Source organism: Phascolarctos cinereus, unplaced genomic scaffold, assembly GCF_003287225.1.
Source record: "Phascolarctos cinereus isolate Bilbo 61053 unplaced genomic scaffold, phaCin_HiC Scaffold_7;HRSCAF=346, whole genome shotgun sequence".
Classification (NCBI taxonomy): Eukaryota; Metazoa; Chordata; class Mammalia; order Diprotodontia; family Phascolarctidae; genus Phascolarctos; species Phascolarctos cinereus.
The window spans coordinates 154,111,225-154,137,430 of record NW_027556180.1 but is presented as its reverse complement, the minus strand read 5'-3'; the positions used below and the strand labels follow the sequence as shown (position 1 = coordinate 154,137,430).

General features: G+C 36.7%; 1 protein-coding gene across 1 annotated transcript in view; it reads right to left on the bottom strand.

The window, feature by feature from the left end:
- Positions 1-25,636, bottom strand: part of ITGBL1 (integrin subunit beta like 1) — a 346,561-nt gene extending 320,925 nt beyond the window's left edge. Inside the window, exons 1-2 of the mRNA XM_020964037.2 lie at positions 25,251-25,636; positions 23,743-23,960 (exon numbers count right to left, since the gene is read on the bottom strand). Coding sequence (XP_020819696.1) covers positions 23,743-23,960; positions 25,251-25,348 — 316 coding nt within the window. The 5' untranslated portion in view covers positions 25,349-25,636. The remainder of the gene's footprint in view (positions 1-23,742; positions 23,961-25,250) is intronic.
- Between the last annotated feature and the right edge of the window lie 570 nt (positions 25,637-26,206).

The window sequence follows — 26,206 nt, the reverse complement described above, 5'->3', positions numbered from 1 at the left end:
GAGATAGACCAAGTCGATCATTATTTTAATAATCTAAAAAATAAAACTGAGGTCAGGTAGAATTGAAGTGCATGAGGATATGAATTGTGAGCTAGCAGGAGAAGGGGAGTTTTGCTTCAGGAGAATCTGTATCATTGCATGAGCTATCCCCAATGTCTGAATGCACACTTCCCTCACTGGGAAACACCATTTCCTGAGGCCACCCACTCCACTTTTTAGCAGCTCTAATTAGGAGGAAGTTTTTCCTTCTGTAGAGTCAAAATGTGCTTCTGAAGTCTCCACATGATTACTTTTAGAATGTGTCCAGCAGCATCTAAAATGAGAATATTGTATAACAATCTACTGGATCTCATAATCATTCATTTTCAAATGAAATGAATTCTTTAAATGTTTGGAATGCCCTCGGGGCTTATATAACTAATGATACTGACTGAGAAGAAACTAGCACATAACTTGTGCTTTTCTGTTTCAAGGAAAAATAGAATGTTTAAACAGCCAATTCATTTTACTAAGAAAAATAGCTACCCTTGTCTAACTATTTTGCACAGCAGAAAATGACAGCCTTGAAAGAGCAGTAACAATGAATTGAGAAATAAATGATACTGAGTTTTGATTTTCTACTTCTGGCTCATAGAGTCACTGTCCTCCTTCTCTGATGATAGTAAGCCATCACAATTTCATGTAGAACACTATGATATAAGGGGGCATACTGATGTAACATAACATTCACTCTAACAAACATTTGTTAAGCACATACTGGGTTCTAGGTGCTGAGGATATTGAGATAAAAATTAAAATAATCCCTGCTATTAAGGAGCTTACATGCTATTGGGAGGTACAATGTATACATAGATAATGTGTAGCTGTTCAGTTTTTTTTTTTTCATTCTTGTCCAACTCTTCATGACCTCATTTGGGGTTTTCTTGGCAGAGATATTGGAGTGGTTGACCATTTCCTTCTCCGACTCATTTTACAGATCAGGAAACCGAGCCAAACAGGTTAAGTGACCTGCCCAAGGTCACAGAGCTAGTAAGTGTTTAGGGGCGGTTTTTTTTTTAACCCATAAGGATGAGTCTTCCTGACTCCAGGTCTGGCATGTCATCCACTGCACCACCTAGCTGCCTAAGATAACACACATACCAATAATGTAAATGGATTATAACTTAAGGAAGAAACTAACAACTGGGAAGACGTTGCAAAGCCTTCATGAAAGAAGTTGCGGATGAGCTGAACCAGGAGGGAAGATAAAGATTTTGAGTGATGGAGATAAGAAGGTGTACCCTGCCAGGATGCCTTGTACAAGTGAATGGAGGCAGGAGATGGAATGTTCAGTTTGGGGAATGACGAGGAATGATACCTGAAAGCTCAAATTTCTTTTTAAACAACCTGATTAATGAACCTTCTAGATATGCCTAAATTTTTAAAAAGTGAAATTATGCTTTATTACTCACTTGGCACAAATTTCACCTAAACTAGGCATATCTTTATCTGCAAACCATTAAATTCATTTTAATAGATTTCTATTGCAGAGCAGGGTGCTACCTCTAAAGAAGCATCATGATTAGTAAGAGATAGGGCACTAACTTCCGTAGCTTGCATTCTAATATATAGTATACAATCCCAAACTAATTCCACTAATAGATTATCAGGACACGTGTGCCATATTAATTCCATTTCAAAAAATTATTTTTATATACAGCTTCACATATTATGAAGATATTTCCTTTGCCTGAGTAATTAAGAAAGTAGATTAGTAGTAATGACTAATATGAGATTTCACTGACCTGAACACAAGATTATGCAAACAGCAAGCTATCTTTTTGCTTATTTCAAAACCCTTTGCAATGTAGTCAAGGTAAACAACCAAGAAAACAGTAGTCCATATATCTAGACCTATAAGAAATTAATGCTAATAAAACAAAATTAGGGCCCTTGCTTAGATAGATCCATGGCAACCCATCTTCATGTTCTCATCCTTTACAACAATAGTTGATGTTTTCTTACAAATCATCCATAGACGACCTATTCAGTATAATGAAAACTGTTTTCAGATACCCTATGATACTTTTTCCCCCTTTTCTGGTCATACATGCCCTTGATAATGGATTTTATAAAACATTTTGCACATGAGTCATCATTGATAACGTATGGCTTGCCTATATCCCATCATTCATCTTTTTATTGCTATTGGGATTACTTGTAATTTTAACTTTTTAGAGATTATAGTTTTCAAAGATTTGCAATCCCATAGTGTCATTAGAAGAATATTAGTGTTGAAGAAATGGATTTTTGCATCAGTGGGGAATATGAAATACTTGAAAACGATGTCAAATTTCCCAGAATTAATACAACACCATCTCTTCCTTCATGGTTCTAGACCCAGTTCAGTTTATGTACCTGTCCTTGGTGCATTTATTTCTTTCAATTTAATTTTGCATTAAGAAGCATTTTTTTTCCTTTACCCAACCCCACAATTAAAAAGAAAACAAAAATAGAATCCCTATAACAAACATGCATAGGCAAGCAAAACAAATGACCCCACTGTCCGTGTTCAAAAATGAATTTCTCATCTGGAATCTTGAATTCATCACTTCTCTGTTAGCAGATGAATAGCATACATCATCATCAGTCCTCTAAAAACATGGGTGATCACTACATTGATCAGAATTATTAAGGACTTCAAAGCTGTTTGTCTTTAAAATATTATTGATGAAAAAAATTACATTTATTTTCATTTCATTCTGTATCAATTCATATAAACTTTTTCAAGTTTCTCTGAACCAATTCCTTTCATCATTTCTTACGGCACAGTAGTAATATATGCAATAATTTATCCAACCATTCCCAAATAAATGAGTACTCTATCCTTTAATTTCCAGTTCCTTGCTGCTGCAAAAAGAGCTCTTACACATATTTGTACATATAGGTCTTTGCCTGTTTCTTTGTTTTCTTGTGGGTATAGGCCTAATAGAGGTATCACTGGGTCAAAGAGACTTTTTTTCTGCAGTTTAGTGACTTTTTGAACATAGTTGGAAATTCATTTGCAGAATGGCTATATCAATTCATGGCTTTACCCAAGATGCATTAATGTATTTTCCCACAGCCCCTCCAAAATTTGTCATTTTCCTTTTTTGTCAATTTTGACAATATGCTATATCTGAGGAAGGACCTCAGAGTTGCTTTAACTTGCATTTTCCTAATTATTATTTACCTGGATCATTTTCACATGGTTCTTAACAGATTGAATATTTTACTTTGAGAAATGCCTTTTCAAATCATTTAACCACATAACATTTGGAGAATGGCTCTTATTTTCACAACCTTGAATCAAATTCTTATATACCTTAGAAATGAGACCTTTATCAAAGAAACTTTCTGCAAAAAAATTTTCCCTCAACATAACTATTTTTCTTCTGACTGCATTGGTTTTCTTTGTGCTAAAATTTTCAAGTTTATGAAATCAAAATTGTCCATTTTATCTTCTGTTATCCTTTCTATTGCTTGGTTGGTCATGAACTCTTCCCCATCCATAGATCTAGAAGGACATTTCTTCCTTGTTCTTATAATTTGCATCTCTGTCATGAATCCTTTTGGATCTAGCTATGTTATAAGGTGTAAGATGATGGTCTAAACCTAATTTCTGGCAGACTACTTTCTAGTTTTCCCTGGAGATTGTGGGGGAAAATCTGTTTTTATTCCAATACTTGGGGTATCTACGTTAATTAAATACTGGGTTGATTTGCTATGGCATATTATAGTATACCTATTCTGGTGTCTCTATTCAACCTCTCTCTTAACCAATACCAAACTATTCTGATGGTTACTGCTTCAAAGTATACTTTGAGATTTGGTACAGCTAGGCCTCCTTTTCCACCTTTAAAATTATCTCTCTTGAGAACCTGAAGGAACATTTTGTTCTTCTAGATGAATTCCATTGCCATTTTTTTCTAACTCTGCAAAGTAAACTTTGATCATTTTGAATTGTACAGTCCTGAATAGTTACATTTTACTAGTATTATAATTTTTATCATATTGGTTTGGCCTACCTAGGAACAACTACTATGCCTCTAAGTATTTGGATGTCTTTATTTCCATAAAGATGGTTTTGTAGTTGCATTCACATAGTTCTTATGCCTATTGATAGACTATGAAGAATTTCTACATTCTGTAATTATTTTAATTGGAATTTTACTTTCTAACACTTTCTGCTCAGTGTCTATTGGTAAAATGCACAGTGTGATGATTTACATGGATTTATTTTATAGCTTGCAACTTTGCTGAAGTTATTAATTGTCCAGATAGACTTATCAATAGATGAATGCAGAGGATGCTCATCTACCTACATATTCACTTTTTTTTTCACTGTGTTTACAGCAATTATTTCATCATACCAGGGTTTGCAAGGAGAAGTTTTATAATTTTCTTGGATTTATGCAATTAACACAACATGAATTAATACAATTCATACAATCTGTGAATGGGTTCATCTAGAGAACTTTACCAACAATATGAAATATTTCTATCATTTGGAGCTTTAAAATGAACAATTTAAATTATATAAACATTTTAAAAGCATTTGCACAAGTAAAAACAATACAGCTACAAAAAGATCCAGATTGGAGAAAAAATAAAAAATATGTCCATTAAACATACATAATATTAACAGTCATAGCCCAATAGATAATTGTTCATAGTATATAAAGTCAATTTTTGGAGGAAAAAATAATTATCAACAACAATTTAATTCATTCAATTAAACATTTATTAAGTGCATATCCACTAGGAAAAAATATTTAAAATTGCTAATGACCAAAAACTGCAAAAACAATAAGAATTTAAAATGTTCTATTTTGGCAGGATTTTGGGAAGACAAGCAGATTAGTTTGCTTTGGGGAAAGTTATGAGTTGGTTCAATTATTTTAGAAAGCATTATGGAATTATGCAAGCAAAGTTGCAAAGTTCTTCCTATCCTTTCACTTAATGATCCTACTACTAGGTTAATAACCCCAAGGAGGTTAATGAAAAGAAGAAAAGTTCTATTTATATAAATGTATTTAGAGCAGTGCTGTTTGTGAGAGCCCAAAGTAGGGTAAAGAAAAAAAAAAGCTACATACTCAACGACTGTGGAATGGCTGAACTAACTCTGATAGATGAGTGTAACAATATTGTTTTGCCACAAAAAGACAAATATAAATTTTTCAAAGAGTTTGGGAAGACATGAAGTGATGCAGAAGGAAGAAAGTAGATTTTAAAAAAGCAAACTACACATGGACAGCAATTGCATGAATGAAAATAATATTAGCAACAATAACTAACATTTATATAACATTTATCGTGTTGCCAGGTACTGTGCTAAGTGCTATACAATTATTATCACATTTGATCCTCACAACACAATAGGTGCTTCTATTATCCCATTTTACAGAAGAGGAATCTGTGGTAAACAGGCTAAGTTACTTGCTCAGGGTCACATAGCTAGTAAATGTCTGAGACCAAATTTGAATTCAGGTCTTCTCAACTCTAGATTTAGAGATCTATCCATTGCTCTACCTAGCTGTTCCTCACATAAAACAGCAACAGCTCAAGTTAACTCCAGAAAAAAAATTACAGAAAAGTACAGTGATATGTCCTATCAATCACAACCTCTCTTATGTTCTTTTGTTTATCTGTTCAATGGAAGAATACTTTCTTTTGGGTTTGCACATTTGTTTGTCTTAGTTGGCTATGTTAAAATACAATTTATCAATAAAAAATAAACAAACAGAACACAGCCTTATAGCCTCTATACATCCCTACCAATTGCGTGACTTTATCATATGGCCTGATGTAGAAAATTACCTGCAAAGCCCTGCCTATTTCCTTCTTCACTTTTCATTAAAGGTGCCTTCAATGAATACTCAAACCATTTCTAGAGACTCCCCCTCTCATATTTCTCCAAGCGAGACTTTGATTCCTGCCAGGAAGGCTAGCAGGAGATTGCTGCTACAGGCTGGCCACTTTGTTCTACTCAGAGAGATTAAGTACCTGTCTAGAATTAGAGCTATCTGCCCTTCCCCCCTCCCCATATTGTTAGTCTAGGGGAAACTCTTGTTAGTCTAATTGAGGTTCAGGCTGAATTTCTTATCACACTACCTTAATGGGGAAGGTGTCCCCAAGTTTTATATCCGAGGCTTGGCTCCCTTCCTACCAAATTGCCAGTTCCACAAAGTCATGTAGCTAATAGCAATTAAAATTATCCAAGCTGATAGCAAAGAGAAATCAGAGAAGGTATACAGATGAAAATACACCAGAGAATCCAGAGTTAGTGAGCTCTACCACTGAGAAGTTGGGAACAGAGAGAGACAGACAGACAGAGGGGGAGAGGGAGAGAGAGGGAGAGGGAGAGGGAGAGGGAGAGGGAGAGGGAGAGGGAGAGGGAGAGGGAGAGGGAGAGGGAGAGGGAGAGGAAGAGGGAGAGAGAGAGAGAGAGAGAGAGAGAGAGAGAGAGAGAGAGAGGGAGAGAGAGAGAGAGAGAGAGAGGAAGAGGGAGAGAGAGAGAGAGAGAGAGAGAGAGAGAGAGAGAGAGAGAGAAGAGAGAGAGAGACCCAGATCTCACCAGAAGTCTCTAATATAGAAAGATAGAGAAAGGAATATAAATAAGGTGCCAGCTCTTCTACATGTTTTCTGTCTCCCTTCAATGAGAATCTGTAATCACTGTCTTTTCTCTCAAAGCCAGAAGCCAAAAGAACAATATCTCTCTTCCCTCAAGTTTTCATCAAACTCACCCTTCACACATATATGGAATATTTAGTAATCAATCTTCACCAATGAAGAGAGTCCCTTGCAAACAGGCTTTGAGTTTCAGTTTACATTCATTAGAGTAAATCATCCCATCCAGCCCGTTTTGGAAGGGAGAGGCAGGACTATTGTTGGAGGATTACAGGATATTAAACTGAAAAAAACCTTAGGTAATAAACCCCCTTATTTTAGAAATGAGGATGCTAAGGGCTAAAGGTATTAAATGGTTTCCCCAAAATCCTAGTGGTAAAGAAAGAATCTGAACATAGGTAGCAAGAATTTGAGCTCTTTCTATTATCCCATCGTACCTCAGCGAAACTGAAAGGGACTTCTGAAGCCATCTAATCTCACCTACTCATTTATTTATTTCTAATAAAGGAGGGAAGGTGAGGTCCAGAGTGAATAAACAAATTGCCCATGGTCACATAGATAATAAGTAGCAGAGCTGGGATGTTTAGCAGATGTATGTCCTAGCCTGAGAATAAGAAGAAAGAGTGAACTGGAAACAAGGTTCAGTGTGTTGGGTATGATAAAGAGCAGTCTTAGATATCACTCCTGAATAAAGCAAAAGGCAGGACCAAAAGCATAAAGCAAAATCTTCAGCAGGATAAACAAACTGAACAAGAGAAAGTGGGAAGGAGCCAGGTCTGGAGGAAGTCTGCTGAAGAGAAGAGTTGAGTTTAGCAAGTTCTTGCCATGGTGACATTTTTTATTTCAGGGCACATGTTGTCTTTGCTTCTCTTACTCAGTTTTACAAAGCACAGCTGCATGCATTATTATAGCTTAGATACAAAAAGTAAAATGCAACGTATATGATTAAGCACTTAATTGTACAGTAAATACAACAAATAATTTTTGAATGAAAAGCAGAGGGAAATCAAAGAGGGCTGAAGTGGTCAAGGAAGGCTTCTTAGAAGAGGTGGGCATGAATGATTTAAAAAAAAATTTAGAGAAGATTATCCTGCTAGTGACCTTATGCAGGATGGATTGGAAGACAACGTGGAGGCCCAGAGAGTAGCTAATCAAGTCAATAAGCACTTATTAAGCACCAACTGCATGCCAGGTACTATGCTAAGTGCTGGAAATATAAAGAGAGGAATAAAAACCAGTCCCTGCTCAAGGAACACATAATTTAATAGGTAACAACATGCAAACGACCGTGTAGAAGTTATAGACAGCATAGACTAAGGAGGAAGGTACTAAGATTAAGAAATATGCCAAGACACAGGTAATATGAATCTATAGTGGTAGCAGTGGGATGGAGAGAAAAGGATAGACGTGATAGAGATTTTTCAAAGGAAGAATCAACAGAATTTTTTGGTCAGACTAAATATGAAGGCTGGAAGAGAGAAATGAGTTAAAAAAATGATTGTAAGATTTGGTTCAGGGTCCCTGGGGAAAAAAATGGTTTGTAAAGGAAAGGAAATGATTACTTCAAAATTAAAGATCCAGATCCAGATGTTATTTTACTAAGTTTGCTTAAAATTAGGTGTACCTTGGGTCATCTACTGCTCCCCCTTTGCTCTTTTTTGTCAGTAGATTGTTAGCTGTAGTCATGGGGCCAAATGCAACCACTGGTACCTCATTGCTATGCACTTTGACTGTCAAAGTGAGAGAATTCTGGAAAAAGAAGGAACTACAGCTGAGAGAGCAGATGGAGGTGGGGTTTTCTTATTTGTTGTTTTCCCCTTGAAAAGTTGTGACCAGAAAATTCAGAAGGAGCTACAGATGGGAGTTTCTCCCTTACACAACAGGATTTACGTCCAGATGCAGAACCATAGGGGGAGAAGGAGGGAGGGCACCCCTGTGGATGCGTGGAATTCATCACTGGCCTTCTGTTCTCTGGTGTATTTTCCCCTAGAGGCTATCTTCACCAAAAGCCAAAAGTAATTTTCATCTCCAAATCCTTCAGTCAGGGACTTAGCATGCAATAAAGGCTTCTGAGGGATTTCTGAATTCTCCATGGAATTTCTTTAGTGGTAATAATAGTAGCATTTTTTAAACAAACATAATTTTAAAGGATTCTTTGCTGGTTTTCATCTTGCTAAACAAAGTTTTAAAATGACTAGTAGGGGCATGAGGCTCTCCTGACACGTTAACTCTAGATTCAAAGTCAAATTTCATATCCGTGATAAAATTTGATTTATTAGATTTGGGAGGCAAAGGAGAAAATGGGGAAGAAGTCATAGATCTCTCCAAGGTTTTAAGACTAAATGACTAGGAAAATGTTGGTATCATTGACAGAGACAGGAATATTAGGGACAAAACTTGTTTGTGGAGGGACAGAAGATGTTTGATTTTGGGTGTGTGCATGGGGGTATTTTAAATCTTTAAACCTACAGTCTTGGTCCTTTATTTCTGCATCAACTCATCTATGTTGATGATACCATATAGCATCTTCCTGGTAGAATAAATAATCTATACCAGGTTTATTTCACAGATAAGAAACATCCTTGTAATTAGCTCTATTCTGCCTAAGAAACACCTACCATGTTGTATCCATTGAGCACACCCAGTGATCCTGTTTAACCACCTTTCATTTCACTCCCAGGAGAAACTGTGCTCTTGGCAGAAACTCCCTTAGGCATTTTTTTAACAGTCTTCATCTATTCATAAAAGGCAAAGTTAGAGCAGGGACATAAACTCCAGTGAATTAAATATGCAGTCCCAGCCAGGAAAAACATAGAATCTTGGAAAATGTCTACCTATATAAGAGGGCTTAATTCCCCAGTGCAGGAAATAAAATGTTTTCCTTATCTAAGAGCTGACTCCCAAAATGAAATTTTGATATGTTACTCTGGATATAATATTGTACACACATATACACATCTAGATATATAGATCCAGACCCATAATTTCATCAGTTGATGTGAAAGAAGTCTCTCTACAAATACATACTAGAAACTATTCTTTAACTTAGTCTTTGAGAGTTTCTAGGATCTCAACATGACTGAAAAACTACATTCTTATGGGGGCAGCTAGATAGCATAGTAGATAGATGTAAGGCCTGGAGTCAGGAAGATTCATCTCCCTGAATTCAAATCTGGCCTTAGACACTTACTAGCTGTGTGACCATGGGCAAGTCACTTAATCCTGTTTGCTTTAGTTTCTTCATTTGTAAAATGAGCTGAAGAAGGAAATGGCACTCCAGTATCTTTGCCAAGAAAACCCCACAAGAGATCACAAAGAGTCAAACACAACTGAAACATCATAACAACAGGGTGAGGTTAATGGACTTCCTCAGTCACCCAGCCAGTATAATTCAGAGGTAGGACTTCCTGCTCTTTACTGACTGAGGCTGCTTCTATCTACTATGCAACATTTCCTCTCAAATATATTATATACGGAATAAGAATTGGATCTGTGATTCCATTGATTGGGATTCCTAGGTCAGGAAACTTACTCAACCGGGGCAGATCAATGCCATCTCTGCAACTTAGTCTTAAAGAGTGGGTTAGAGCAATGAGGATTTAAATGACCTTCTCAGAGTCATAAAGCAAGTATATGTCAGGTTGTTTTACAGTCAAAAAGACCTGGGTTCAAAACCCACATCTGATCCTAGAGTCTGATTTTATTCTAGTAAAAAGGTTAAAAAAGGTTGTTTCACTGTGAGAACTAATGTCCTCAATTTTAAACATATTAGATTGCTAGCTCCAATATTGAGACAAAAACAAAAACAAAACCAAAACACTGAAAGAGGGAAAGAGGGGAGCAGAAGTGAGGAGAGGAACAGATAGGTGTTTCTTAGAGAAAGAGGTCAGAGACTTAAAGTCTCTAATAAAGAAATTCTAAGCTGAAATAGAATGAAATGAGCAGAATCAGGAGGAAAAACTCATAGAATAACAACAATATTGTAAAGACAAAAAAAATTGAAATCAGTTAAGAACTATAATCAATGTAATGACCATCCTTTATCCCAGAAGACTGATGATAAAACATAGTGAAGGTACAGAATGATACACATATACACACACATACACACATATGCGTGCCAATGTATGACAATAGATTCCTGTTCATTAAAGTTAATTATTAAAAAAGGAAATCATTAACGTTTATTGAGAGAGAAGCTTAAGTGGACAATATGAAAACACTATGAAAATTGAGCCTAGCACAGGAATTTTAAGAAATGAATAGAGGATGAGTAACAGTCTAACTTATATATTAAAGTATTCCTGATGGGGGTAGTGTTCTAACCTTTCTCTTCAATCAGCTGCAAGGGCATTTATTAGTATCAATGTCCAGGGTCAGGAATACAGAAGTCAAGCCTCAAATACTGAGCAATTAGTTCAGATTATTTGGCTAAGGCTTGAAAGAGAATTCAGTAGAAGCATAAGTGGATGCAAAGCTGCAGATTAAATCAGTAATGCAGCTCTTCAGGATAAGAAACAGCAACTTGTGACTTTATATCATCAGCTTATCCAGGGCTGGAAGATTAAAGATCATTCACACTGTCTTGTCACAGAATCATAGTCATGTCCTTAGGAGGGAGAACCAGGCAAAAAAGTTCTAAACAATGATTTAGGGACAAGATAAAGGCTGGAAGTTGTGAAAGCTGGGCCTAAGGAAGAAGAGCCTCATAAGGGTTCACACTTAGAAAATTGTGGCAGACTCCAGAGTGGAAAATTTTAGAATCAGGAACACAAATGGCTTGAAGAAATGAACTCTAATATGAGACCAGAATTTGCCAAAGCCTTCAATGTGATACTGGCAGAGTATTCCGACCCAGGTGGATCTATCTGCAGTGATAATGATTCCAGTGGTGAGAGGCCAGGAGAAAGAGGAGAATCTTTACAGAGAGGAAGTTATTACATGGTAGTAAAGAGGCAGCAGCCAGAAGTAGGAGTTGTGCCCTGGCTCTAGAAATTTGGTCATGAACATGGCACCTCTAGGAAATGAGGGAATTGAGGGCATTAGAACAGCAAGTGGTTAATTGTGGGAATTGAGTGAACCACACTGACTCAATCTTGTGACTCATTTCTGGAGTTAGCTCAGTTCCCTTTCTATTCAATTATGGGTCTAGTCCAACTTGTGTCCCATGAGAAAACTTTATTCAATTGTGGGAATTGGGAGAAAACCTTATTACATTGTTTGAACCTAGCCCTCTGTGGCTGGGAAGCTGGACCACTTCTACCTATTGCTTAGAGACCCTTGCCTATGGACCTCATTTATACTGACCAGAAACACAGTATAATCTGAAGAGAGACACAAGTAGTTTTTTTTTTTCACAATTGTATATCTCAAGCAACCTGTATATCTTATCTCAAAACTGGCCCCATACTGATCAATCAATTATTGTTTCCTTGTTCCTTTTTTTAAATACAGACACGTGGGGGGAGTGTGACACCTCTCTTTATGATTTCAGGAAACTGTTCCTGTTCACTCTCTTTCTCCCAACTTGGAAAGTCCCTAATCTTTTCTCCAATTAGAAATCAGATTACCTGATGCTGTATCCTGGTTGTTTTCTTTTAATTAATTAGCCTCTTTGATTAATTGTTTTTAATGTATAAAAATCTGTCTCCCTCTGTATTTGGGGTCCAGTAACAAAGCTGAGAAAGATTACTGTTCCCAATTTGTTAGGCAATTGGCATGTATTGCTTCATAACTCAATATACTTGGAACCTCAAACCTTTTTTCTGTATTTCATCTTTCACCTGCTACAGAAACAAAGGAAAAAGCAGTCGATTCTGGATACAGATGCAAAGGTGTATTTCCCAAATTGCCTAGCCCAGTTAGTAAAATACTAATGGAGCTCCCTAAGCTAACATTTGAGGCTTGATCTCCTTTAGAAACCTCAGCTATGCACAGCTCCATTATTCTTCCAGCATTTCCTTATTGGAATAAATATACATAACCAACCAAACAAAAAGTGGTTGTTAAACGTATAGTATGTGCCAGGCATGCTGCTGGGGTTACAGAAAAGAAAAATGAAACAGTCATTGTCTTCAATGACCTTGCACGCGCACACACGCACGCGCACGCACACACACACACACACACACACACACACACACACACGGCTGTGTTCTCCTGGCTAGACAACTTGAGCTTGCTAGGCTGGCTTCCTGTTTTGTAGCTAAGTGGCACAGTAGTTAGAACACTGGACTTGGAGTCAGGGAGACCTGAGTTCAAATCTAATCTCATATACTTCCAAGCCGTGTGATCCTGGATAAGTAATTCAACCTCTATATGACTCAGTTTCCTCAACTGTAAACTGGGGAGAATAATATCGCCTACCTTCCAGGGTTGTTGAGAATATAAAAGTGCTATATAAACATTAACTATTATTATTGTATGATCACTTTTGCTGCAGTTGGCCTCCTTCACTCACCCTACTAGGCTGACCATTAACTTTCCATTTTACAGAGGCTGAAGCGAGACATCATCTCAATTCCAGCTATAACAATGCAGTTTTTAGAAGCCTAGTTCATTGAGTAGATAGAAAACTGGATTTGAAAGATGCAGGTTCAATTTCTGGCTCTGTAACACATTATCTATGTCACCTTAGACAACTCATTTCAGTTTTTTGTTCTGTAGCATTTGGGAGATTAGAGTATCCTTAAGGTCCCCTTCTGGTCCTATGCCCCTATGATCATATGATTTGGAAAAAAAACAAAAAAACAAAAAACAAAAACCTCTTCCTACTTATTTCAGAAGAATGAAGACTAAAGAACCTTTTCTAGATTCTCTTTTTCTCTTATCTCTGTCCTTAGAGCACAGATTTCTATCAGTTTTATTTTCAGCAAATCTTGGTTCAAAGCCTAGTAAACTGTGCAGCTCTTATAGAACACCTGAATCCATGAAGTATTGGCTCTAGGTTTTTATATACCTTGAAGACTAGAAGAGTCCATGGAGAAACCCATGCCTTTAAAACCTAAATATAATGTCAAAAATAAATTTGTTTCTATATGCCCTGTTCTGGGAAACTTTACCCATTTTCTTTAATGTTGAGAAACAGCTGAAAATATACCATTTGCAATATTTGGTCAAAATAATATAATGATAGAAATATGCCCTACTAGTGCTCCCAAGCTTTGAAATGAACTGGACCCATGCCAGGATATTTCTGCAACTGGCAAGCTGCCTATGCCCCTAGGGCAGTGCAGCAGAGCTATAGGCATGATAAAACAGTTACCTGGGGAGAAGAGAATTTCTAGCTGTTTGCTTCTTCCCTGGCTAGAAGGAACTTTTGACCTTTAAGTGTGAATTGGAGTAAGGCAAAAAGCCTTTATGGAGTGGAGAGATGGGGCACCAAAGGAATGTAATGAGTAAGGGAATTAGTGATGAGAATAATATAAAAGATGACAAACTCCAAAAGGAGTACTAAGTGGAATAAAAAAAGTAGGCATGACGTGGCTCTATGTAAAGTAGAGAAAAATAAAACAAGAAAATTTTACTGAGAATGGCTCCCCAAAAGAAGCTCAGAGAAAATATTAGGAAGGTGAAATTACATGAAATGGTAGAGTTGAAGCCCTTTTATTCAGATATTAAATAATTCCAAATAATCAATTTTCTTTTCTTCCTTCCTTTTTTTTTTGGCATCTGAGACAATAATAATTTGACACACAGAAAGATCCTAAAGAGTCCTCTGAATCACTGAAGATTAATTGATCAACCAATAAGCATTTATTAAATGCTTACCATAGTAAAATATTGTCCTAAAAGCTGGATATACAAAGGAAGAGTAATTAGTCCCTGCCCTCAAGGAGCCTGCATTCTAAGGGGGATGATAAGATATACATAAGTACATATATGATATCTGAGTGGGTTGCTGTTATTTTCCCCATTTTACAGGTGAGGAAACTGAAGACAAGAGAGGTTAAATGACTTTTTCAGGATCACGAAAGCCAGTAAGTGTCTAGGGCAGAATTTGAATTTAGATCTTAATGACTCCAAATCCAACGCCCTATCCATTATGTCAATCTGCCTCTCAATTTAAGAAACTTGATTGTAAGTTCACAATTAAACAAAAAAAGGAAAACAAAAGAAAAAAAATTTAAATCAGTAAGAAACCTAATAAGTAAAAAGATTGTCAGAGAGAGCTGTAAAAGTTGATATAATCACAGTAACATACTAGCCTTCTCCCTACTTCCATACATATAGATAGATAGATAGATACATACATACATACATACATACATACATGGGTAGATAGAGGAGTAGGGGGAGAGAGGGCAGAGGAAAAGAGAGGAGAGGAGAGACAGAGAGAGAAAAAGAGAAAGAGAGAGAGGAAATTCTGGCATGTGGGTTTAAAAAATAACTTCACAGCTACAAGATGGAGGAGTCACTGCTACTTAAAAGTACTTTATCTGAAAAAGAACTGGAGGGATTTAGTGGATTTCAATCCCAATGGTGAATCAAAAGTGGGATATGGTAACCAAAAAATAAATAAATAAATAAATAAAAAGCTAATACAATCTGAGCCTGCCTTAAGAGAAGCACATAATCCCTTGGGTAACAATGCAACATTCAGGCTCTCCATCTGTTATTTCTTACTTCTTTTATTTTTCTTTGAAACAAAAAAATTATTAAGAGCCTAATAAGTGTGAGATACTTTGTACATGAAAATGTTCTTAGAACTAGGGTTACAAAGACAAAAATAAAATAGCCCCTCTCCTAAAAGAACTTATTGAAGGAAAACAATTGTGTGCTTGCATAAGAGATCACAATAAACACAAAGTAGAAGATAATTTCATTTTGGAATGGGGCAGAGACCTGAGATGCAGGGGGAATGAGGAAGCCATAAAATAGGTGTGATTTAAGTTGAACTTTGAAGGAGAGGGATTCTAAGACATGGAGTTGAGAAGAGAGCTCATTCTAGGCATAGGAGATAACTTGTATAAAGGCCAGAGACTGGATGTCCATGTGAGACAAAAGATCCAGTTTGGACCATAGAGTATGTACAGGAGAGACATGTATAAGTCTAGAAAAATAGGCTGGATTATGAAGGCTTTAATGGCCCAGCAGAAGAACCCTTATTTGATCAAAGAGGCAAGAGTGAATCCACTACAGCTTCTTGCCCAGGTGAGTGACATGGTCAAAATGATGACTTGTTAATATCATTTTGGCAACTATATGGAGGGTGGATTGGAAAGGGAAGAAACCAGAATCAGGGAAGCAATTAGGAGGCTATTACAATATTTTGGTTAGGAGTGGTCAAGGTGTGAACTAGAACTGTGGCCCTTACAAGTGCAATCTATTCTAGATGGGTAGAAGCAACCTGAGATTGTGCTCCTCTGACTTCACCTTTGGGAACACAGGTCTCCCCAAAACTATGATTAGGCATCATAAAATGACATTTGTGGAGATTAAAAGTAAGGTGCCAGGGGTATACTGGAGCCAACTCCTCATGAGTTTGATTCTTAAATTTTCAGTGTGCGCATTTACAACACAGAAACTTATGAATGCTACAAATCAAGGCTTATTGTTTTTTTATTGATGAGACATAAAAGTGATGAAAAGAATGTTAATCATGAAGATTACGCTAAAAAGTAGGTCATAGGTACAATTTTTCCCTCTGGAGAGTTGGTTCTTAAACATTTACCAACACATCCCTGCACAGAACAATGTATTTTACCAACCAAATAATAAAATTCAAAGAGATGATCGTTGAGTCTTATCTCAAACTTCATAATTCAGTGAGAGATTCCTGAGTCATAAACAAAGTGGAAATTGAAGAAAGTGATTACCTCTTGATAGTGTACATGAGAATTTAAACCTGTTTCTGTTCTATATCTGATGCCCCCCAGAATGAGAAACCTATGGCCACAGATTTAAAATGTCACGATGCATATATGTATCCTCAGCTGCAAAACCAAAATGTTCATTGGATTGTGACCTTTGATGAAGAAATCAGAGGAATAAACTTCAAGAAAGATAATGAGTTACTTTTATTGCAGGACATGCCCCTAAAAGAATGTCAGACTTGATATAACTTTCATGTTTCGTTGTTTCAATGTGATATGGCTTTTAGGGGACATTGTCATAAGAATTCCCAATTTTGAGAGAGGATTCTGGGAAGATGGCAAAGTTGGTCAGAAAATTCCAGGCTCCCCAAATTTCTCCCACTAAAAAGACAGAACATCACCTTAAAGTGAATGTACAGTGGCAGAAGTAAATAAAAGTCAGGGTAAAGGAATTATCCTCTTAAGACAACTTGAAAGGACTTCAGGACAGACCCTACTTCCAGGGCCAGAGGTTTTAAACACCTCCTAGCAGACTCTGCTGAAACAACAAACAATAAACCTGGGGACAGCTGGGTCAGGTCTCAGGAACTTTCACCTCACAGAGAGTGTAGGGGTCAGACAGCTATCAGGGGAAGATTGAAGGACTTTCCACAATCATGGGACTCCAGGCCCAAATGTACTGATTAGATACAATCCCCAGACTATGGCTGGAGCAAGTACACCTTCCATGAGTGCAGTACACAGAGTCGCAGGGACCCTGCTGGCTACAGGTACGTGCAGGAGAACCAGTCCCTGGTTTTGGTTCCAGGGCAGAAGAGAGAGCTGAAGTTTGAAGTCACAAGAGAGATTACAGAGGGCAAGAGCGTTTACGGGACACTGAGGCTGGGGAAACTAGCTAAGGCTTGGGAATGGAAAGGAGTGCCCAAGGTTATTCCTACTCCAACCCAGAGTTCAGAAAATAACAGTAAGAAGGACCTGAGGCCTGGAGCACCTTTCCCCACCATAGGTCTAGAGCCAATTACAATAATAAGCTGCTCAAAATAAAATAAAATAAAATAAAATAAAAATGAGTAAGCAAAGGAGAAAGAACCTGACCATAGATAGCCACTATGAAGATACAGAAGATCTGCATTCATATTCAGAGGAAGATAGTTAAGTTTAAAAAAGCCACTTCTAACTCAAAGAGAAATATCAAATGGTCACAAGCCCAAAACGAGTTATTGGAAGAACTTAGAAAAGGACTTCAAAAATCAAATAAAATAGACGGAGGAAAAACTAGGAAAAAACGAGAGCAATCCAACAAAATAATGAGAAGACAGTCAACCAATTGGAAAGAGATCCAAAAACTTAAAGAAAAAAATAACTCCACAAAAACTAGATTTGAGCAAGGGGAAGCTAACAACATAAGCCACCAAGAAATAGTAAAACAAAATCAAAAGAATTAAAAATAAGAGAGTGTAAAATATCTTATTAGAAAAACATTGACCTAGAGAACAGATCAAGAAGAGACAATATTACTGTCTCATTGCACCATCTGAAAGTTACAATAAAAAAAGTCTAGATGCAATTTTATAAGAAATTATTAAGGAAAATTGACCAAAAGTTTTAGAACAAGAAATACAAAATAGAAGTAGAAAAATCCACCAATCAGCACCTAAATGAGATCTCTTGATGAAAACTTACAAGAATATCAGTCAAGTTTCAAAGTTCCAAGGTTAAAGAGAAAATATTGCAAGCAACTAGTAAAAACAATTTAAATACCATAGAGCTGCAATCAGGATTACACAAGACATAGCAGCTTCTACATTACAACACTGTAAGTCTTGAAATATAATATTCTGAAGGGCAAACGAGCTGCAGTTGTGATCAAAATAACTTACCCAGCAAAATCAAGTATAATCCTGAATGAAAAAGAAATGGAAATTCAATGAACTGAAAAACTTGCAGGTATTTGTGACAAAAAGACCAAAACTGAATAGAAAATTTGACATATAAAATTCAAGAGAAATATAAGGTAAACATAAAATACCAATTATAAAGGACTCAATAAATTCAAACTGGTTACTTCTTATATGCAAAAATATTATCAGTTATTTTAAGACTGCCATAACTAGGGTAATTTGAAAGAAAGGCTTGTGCTGAGCTGAGTAAGATGGATTGATTAAAAAAAATAATAAAACTGGGTAGGGAGAGGTTAAAAAGGAGCAATTATCACATACAAATTAAAAGCAAATGGAAGAACAGATATAGAAGAAACAAATGGGGGTGGAAAGCTAGTGGTGCTGGAATCTTACTTTCATTGGAAATGGGTTAAAGAGGGAACTAATATATATATATATATGTGTGTGTGTGTGTGTGTGTGTGTGTGTGTATACATATATATATATATACATATATATAAAACTTATAACTTTGAATGTGAATGAGATGAATCTACCCATAAAACAGAAATAGATAACAGAATGGATTAATGACCAGAATCTGACAATATATCTTATACAAGAAACACAATCAAAAATGAGAGATACACACAGAATTAAAATAAAAATCCAGAGTAGAATTTATTATACTTCAGTTAGTGTAAAAAAAAATCAGGAGTAGCAATGATCTCAAAAAAACTTAAAGCTAAAATAGATTTAATTAAAAGAAATAAATGGGGAAATTACACTATGTGTCACCAATATTATTCAATATTATTTTAGATATGCTAGCAATAGCAATAACAGAAAGGAAAGAAATGAAGGAATCATAACAGTAAATTAGGTAATAAACTATCTCTTTTTGAAGACAATATGATGATACATTTGGAAAATCATAAAGATTCAACTAAAATTAGTTGAAACAATAATTTTAGTAAAGTAGTAGGATATAAAATAAACCCACATAAATCATCAGCATTTTTATATATCACCAATAAAACCCTACAAGAAGAGATACCCCACTTAAAATAACTGTAGACAGTATAAACTACCTGAGACTACACCTGACAAAACAGACCCAGGAAATACATGAGCATAATTATAAAATACTCTTTATACAAATAAAGTCAGATTTAAATAATTGGAGAAATATTATTTGTGAGTAGGCAAAGCCAATATAATAAAAGTGACAATCTTACCTAATTAATTTACCTATTCAATGTCGTTCCAATTAAATTACTAAAAAAAACCATTTTGTTGTTAGAAAAAATAATAACATTGATTTGAAAAAACAAAAAGTTAATATTTCAAAGAAATGAATGGAAAAATGTAATGTAAGGCAGTTCAGCAGTACCAGAACCCAAACAATATTACAAGGCAGTAAATATCAAGACTATCTGGTACTGGCTAAGACATGGGAAGGTAGATCAATGGAATAGAATAGACACATAATGCACAGATGTAAAGATTTTCATTTGGGAGATAAGAATTCATTATTGGTAAAAAAAAATTGTTAGGAAAGCTGGAAAGCAGTTTGGCAAAAATTGGGCATAGACCAATATCTTAAATCATGTACCAAAGATGAAAATTGATATATGATATAAAGAGAGCAGAAAATTAGGGGGTGGGGATTTACATAAACAGTCTCTTTGATAAAGGTCTCATTTCTCAAATATAAAAAACTTAGTCAAATTTATAAGAATATGAGTCATTCCCCAAGTAATAAATTGTCAAAGATATGAATAGGTAGTTTTTCAATGAAGAAATCACTACAATTATATGGAAAAAAATGTTCTAAATCATTATTGATGAGAAAAATGCAAATTAATACAACTTTGAGATATCATCTTATACCTATCAGATTGGTTAAAATAATAGATTGCCTTCAAGTGGGGAATGACTAAACAAAGTTGTGGTATATGATTGTGATGGAATACCACTTCACTACAAGAAATGATGAGCTGATTGAATTTAGAAAAAAACATGGAAAGATACGGACTTATGAAGGAAAATGCTATCCATCTCTAGAAAAAGAAGTCATAATCAGAAGCATGTACAATATGTTTTACATATATGTATATATGTGTGTATATATGTAGGTATGTGGGTAGGTAAATGTAGCCTTTTCTAGGGGTGGGAGAAAGAGGGGAAAAGGTACACAGCAGAGAACAAAAGAAAACTTAGAAGGAAGAACAAAAAAGCTGGGTAGCTTTGAAAACATTGTGTAGTATTTATTATAGTTTTTTTTAAAGAAAGTAAACTGTCTAAATGGAATTTTATTTTTAATCCCCTCTTCATGTTCTACTATGTATGCAAAAAAATTTTTCTCATTTTATTTTTAAGTTTAAAATTAATAAAAAGTTTAAAAATTTTTTAAATTCCCAATTTTAGAGTAGAAATTTCTCTGTCCCACTAATTCCAAAGGCTAAGCAGGCACTTGAGTGGACTGGACAAAACCTTAACCGGGCTAAATTTTTAGGGTGCTTTTCTAGACATCGACTTATAGACTGGCACTCTGGAGCTACCTTGACCCAAATTAGTCTTCCAACAATTGGATCACCATTCTCATCTCTAAATTTTTACTAAGCTATAGAGACACAAATTGTTATTGGTGGAGGAAAAAAAAAACTTGACAGATTATATCAGAAACAACTGTCCACTTTACTTACAAAACAAAAAACGACAACAAAAACCCACAAACCAATAATTCACAGCTGTAACTTTAGCTTTCCCAGCTTAGACAAAGAAGCCAGCTCAGATTCTTTAACAATGAAGATTTTTACCTAATGGCTTTGAATCATCTAGCTGATCAGTTGAAGATGTCTCAGATTCAACTCTAACTTTCCCAACAAAACAAAACTAAATCTAAAAAAGAGTGTTAAGAACTCACGATATTAGAGGAGGAAATGCCACAGGCAATAAAAGCCACATAGCAGTTGGATTTGGAATGAAATAGGAGATATATAGTTTCCCTTCCAAATGGCTACCCTCAATAATACTCTGCTTTCTGAGACTTAGAAAGTTAAAATAACAAACCGTGGCACATCATATTTTAAAGGATTGAGCCTGGGTTCTGCATAGAGGAAATAGGCTGCCCAGGAGCACCTGTACTCTTCGCAATTATTTACATGATTACTTTTTCCATTGCTGAGCAGCCTGCATATTAAGTCCCTTCTCTGTGAGAATACCAGGAGGCCCTTGATGCCAACCACAAGCATTTTTTTTTGTTATAAACTGCTCTTGATATTCTTGTGTTAGTATTGGACTTCATAATCTTAGCTACATTGTTGCTAAAATAAGTTGCTCTTTTTTTCCTACCAAACTTGCCAAACCCGCGATTGGAATGCATTTGTGTTATCCTTTTACTAACGGAATTCCTGTAACATTCACAATGACCTAATTGAGGCTCTTGGCCTCAAAAAATGACACGTTTATGAAAAACTAGGAAAGGGGTTAGAGGCAGTCCCTTAGAAGGGAGGATTGTTCTGACCCCTTTCCCTTTCAGCCTTCAACCTTCTCTTTAAAGAAAAAAACAGTGTGTAAGATGAGTTTGTTCTCACACACTATTTCTCAGCTGTCTATAAAACACTGACCACAATTCAAGATTCAAACAAAAGCAGCTCAAAGGGTAAAATAGCAATATTGTTCATATAGCAAATGCTTAGCTTCCTGTTTATATTTATATGAATTCTAACTTGCATTACAAACCTTCATATTAATCTGAGACGTAATGTGGTGGAATGAGATGAGTATTATATCTTTGAGTTATAAGACCCGAGTTCAAAACCCAGCACTGCAACTACTGTTGTTTATAATATTTTAAAGAATTGAAGCATGGCCCTACACAGAGTGAACCGTAGCCCCTTTACTCCTCTCACTCATTTACATAACTACTTTTTCCACTGCTGATCAGCCCCCTTATAAAGTTCTACTTCTATAGAACTACGTGTATAACCTTGGACAGATCACTCAGTATCTAATATTCCTAGCTTCCTCATCTGTCTTATGAGGGGCTTGGACTAATGCCCTCTACATTTGGAGACCCATGATCCTAAGTTCTGCTATGGACTAAGGATGAGTAGAGAACCCAGAAATTAAGGACATGGGAAAATTAGAAATCTAAAGAAAATGGAATTAAATTGTCACAATTTCTTAGGTAAAATATAATCCTAGGCAGAACAAAAATAAGCAATTCTAACTTCTAGAGTAGATGCCTCAAATCTTTCCCTGTGGTAAGCAACAAAGAAGGTGTTTTCAGATCAAATCTTGGAAACAAATTTAATCAGGGAGGGGAAAACTCTGAGAGAGACTTCAGACATGAGGCGCAAGGAAGGTACCATTGGAGGACACACACCGAGAACATTTTTCTGTGAGGAGGAGGAAGAGGAGGAGAGGGAAGACAGGTCACTTAATTGTCTATAAGGTAATTGCTGAAGAGGATTCCTCAAGGGAAGATGGAGAGTGATGGCTGGAGAAGACTTCACTTGCTGCAAGGAAGTATCTGGATTTTTTCTTATTTTAACTAATCTTGAGAAGTGGAGGCTAGGAGAAGCAGTCTGGTCTAGTGTATAGATAATTGATCTCTATGTCAGGAAAACTTCAGTTTAAGTCCTACCCTTGACACATAGTGGCTGCACAAGTAAATTAATCTCTCCATAGCATAGGGAAAACTTGAAGATTACAAACTGAGAAATAGCTGTTGATCAGGTCTGATTACAAAATAATAATAATAATAACCTAGGTATAATCTCAGTAGTTTCCACTTGATAAAAGGGTATTTTTCAGCACCTTCTAACTTTTGGGTCCTTTGGATAAAGTTTCCATTGCCCCACCTTAGTTGGGACTCTGATGTCATGGCCTGTATTTCATGAACTAGAATTCTTATTCAGGGTAATAAAAACCCCCTTAAATCAAAGGTTCTTCAACAGGGTGATGAATTTTGTCCATAATGAGGACCTTAAAGAGAAACAATTGAGCCTGATGGGTTGGTGCAGTGGGTGAACTTCCAGTGCAGCAAAAACGTGTCTATCAAAGCTTGAGCCCAAAGTGGAGGAAAGGCATAGAAATAAACGATTCCCAAAGGGACTAGTTAAAATAATGTCTTTATCAGTAACTGGAAAACTCTGTTTCCTGCCTTCTATTTGAGCGACTCCTTCACACAGACCCACCAAGGCCACAAAGACAGACGTCTCAAAAAACAATTACTCATCAAGCATTCTCAAAGGTATAAGAAGAGTCAAGCAAGTTCACAGGTGCATCTGTCTTTCTTCTGATATTCTGAGCACGTGTAACAAGAAGGGAAGGCGAACTCTCTGCATCTTGACACCTATCTTTGCTCTAGTCCCATTCCAGCCCCTTACCTGCACAGGTCTCCCCGTCGTAGGTCTCACACACCCACTCATGGCACTCACAGAGAGGCCCCAGGTATATGCCGGGCTCCGTTACGTGACAAATGCAGACTCCGCAGTCACAGCGGCCTCGGCCATTGCACAGCTGACTCCCGGGTGGCTGTCCCGGTGCTCGGCACCTGCGTTCTGCCTCCGCCCGGGACAACCTACAGGTGGCACCTGGCCCGTTCCTGCATGGACAAAAAACACCATCTCTCTGTTAGGGCAAAGAATATTAGTTATTCTCATCTTTGTTTCCTCTCCCTTTTCTCCACTGTCTCCCCGTGCCTTCCAGCCTCCACTCCCCACCCCGTCAGCTTTCCAATACAGACAAATACACTTAATGTAATGACCAGCAATGAGGACTTAGGGAAATCTTTGCAAAGTCACGTAACTTAGAAATCTGATCTTCCTGTATAGAGTCAGAAGAGACTTTACTTTTCTTGCTACATCTGTTACCCTAATTTACCTTGCGCAGGCTCAGGCCACCCAGTAGTACCCATCACTTTCTTTGGAGTATGAGGAGAGCAGAGTGTCTGGTTGCCAAGGGCCACATCCACTGTCCTCCAGGATCCAGTAGTTTCTCAGAAGGTCTGCCCAGTGGCCTGGCAGCTCATGGGTTTGCCTGGTTTCATTGTGGGCTAAGGTAGCCCGAATCTGCCTAGCAGCCTTGAATAGCCTAGGAAGGCCAGGACAGTAGCTGAAAGTGGAGAAATGTGTTTGCCCTTGAACTTTTTTTTTTGTCTTTGAATCATACACGCATGTTTAAGTTTGAATAAATTAATCCAGTGTGTAACACTTGATTGTTTTTTTTAATTCCCTTGAAAGCTTTTCAATTCCTCTTTGAAAACCAGCGAAAAATTATAGAAAAGCTGTATTTGTGATGCAGAATAAGAATAGATCTAAAATGACAAAGATATTAATAGCTATAGGTATTTACTTTCTTAAAGCATATTTAAAATAAATTTAGCTAAGCCAAAGATAGTATAAAGGTACTTAAAACAATACAAAAAACAATAATTTTGCATTTTTGAAATATATCTCATGGATGCCTTTTGCAATGTAATATATATTCATTGTGGAAATCTCTTTATATTATTATTAGGGGAAATTTCATTACAGACTTTAAGAATGTGGAGTTATTCTGTTAAGCCTGCCACATGATATATCTGAATCTGTTTAAAAATGAGTCCTGTAATAATGAAGGTTTTACTAGATATATATTTCTCCCTGTATATAATTGTATGTAGGGAAAGGATATATTTATACACATGTATTTGTACAGAGAAAAAGCAATCTAGGAGTTATGAAACACATGAAAGTCTGGATTCAGAGAGAGAAATGAGAATAAGTTGAAAATGATTTTTCCTACTTTCAACTTAGGAACTCACATAATTGGGATAACGTATAAGGTACAATTGGGACCTGCATCAAGCAACTGTCAACCATGAATGTCTTTTAGGATAACAAACCCAACTTACCTCAGGGATGGTGAGAAACCTTGGGGAACAGCTGATGACACAGTGAAGAAAAGAGAGGAAGCCAGCAGTAAGAATTTGCTGAGACCCTGTGTGTGCATGATGAGATATCCCAAGTTGTGAGGAGCAGGTCTGTCCTTCTGCAAGGTAGGGGTAGCACAAGAGAAGGCTCCAGCAGCCAGGCAGGCAAACAGACAAACAGAAGAAGAGATAGACAGCCAGACACCTTGGTTTGAAAATGCCAGGGCTGGCCAAAACGGACTTGAAGCTCTTCTCCGTGATGCAAGTGCCTTTGATTAGCTGCCTGGAAGGATTTGGGCAGCAGCCGTGCTCCTCTGGGCGGGATGTTGGTGCCAAGCCCTAAAGTTTACAGTCTAGGCAGGGAAGTAATTAGAAACAGTTGTACAAGCAGATGGTTTATTTTGACATAAAAAGTGTCCTGTTCACAGATTTGAGAAAACTATCTAGTTCTTCAAGTACAGGCACCATAAATATTTGAACAGAGAATATTTGGACTAGTTTATATGAATGATTATGTCAGGCAATCTATGAGACGTGATAGGTTTTGGGGGGGGAAGCCCAAAATGATCAGAAAACGTTAGTAGTAACAGCAGCCTGATGGTTTTTAGGAGGTGCCCTCTGTCATTTTGGCGATGAGTGGGAGACCTTAAATTGTCAAGCCTTTTTTTCTTGTAGAAAACTCAGTCTTGTTTCCTCAGTTTTAAATTATAATTCTTCCTTTCCTTGATTTTTTTTCAGAAATGTGGTCTGGGATTTTCTATTTTCCCATCCACTGGCATGTCACAGAACAGTAACTCTGAGTGTGACAGTCAAAAACCTAGGTCAGTCAAATCATAGAAACCTTCCCTCCTCCACCACTCCATGAAATTCACTCGTCAGTTGGCTCTTCAGGTGGTTGAAACACCCAAGTTTTGACCAAATGCTTGCCCCCAGAGGTA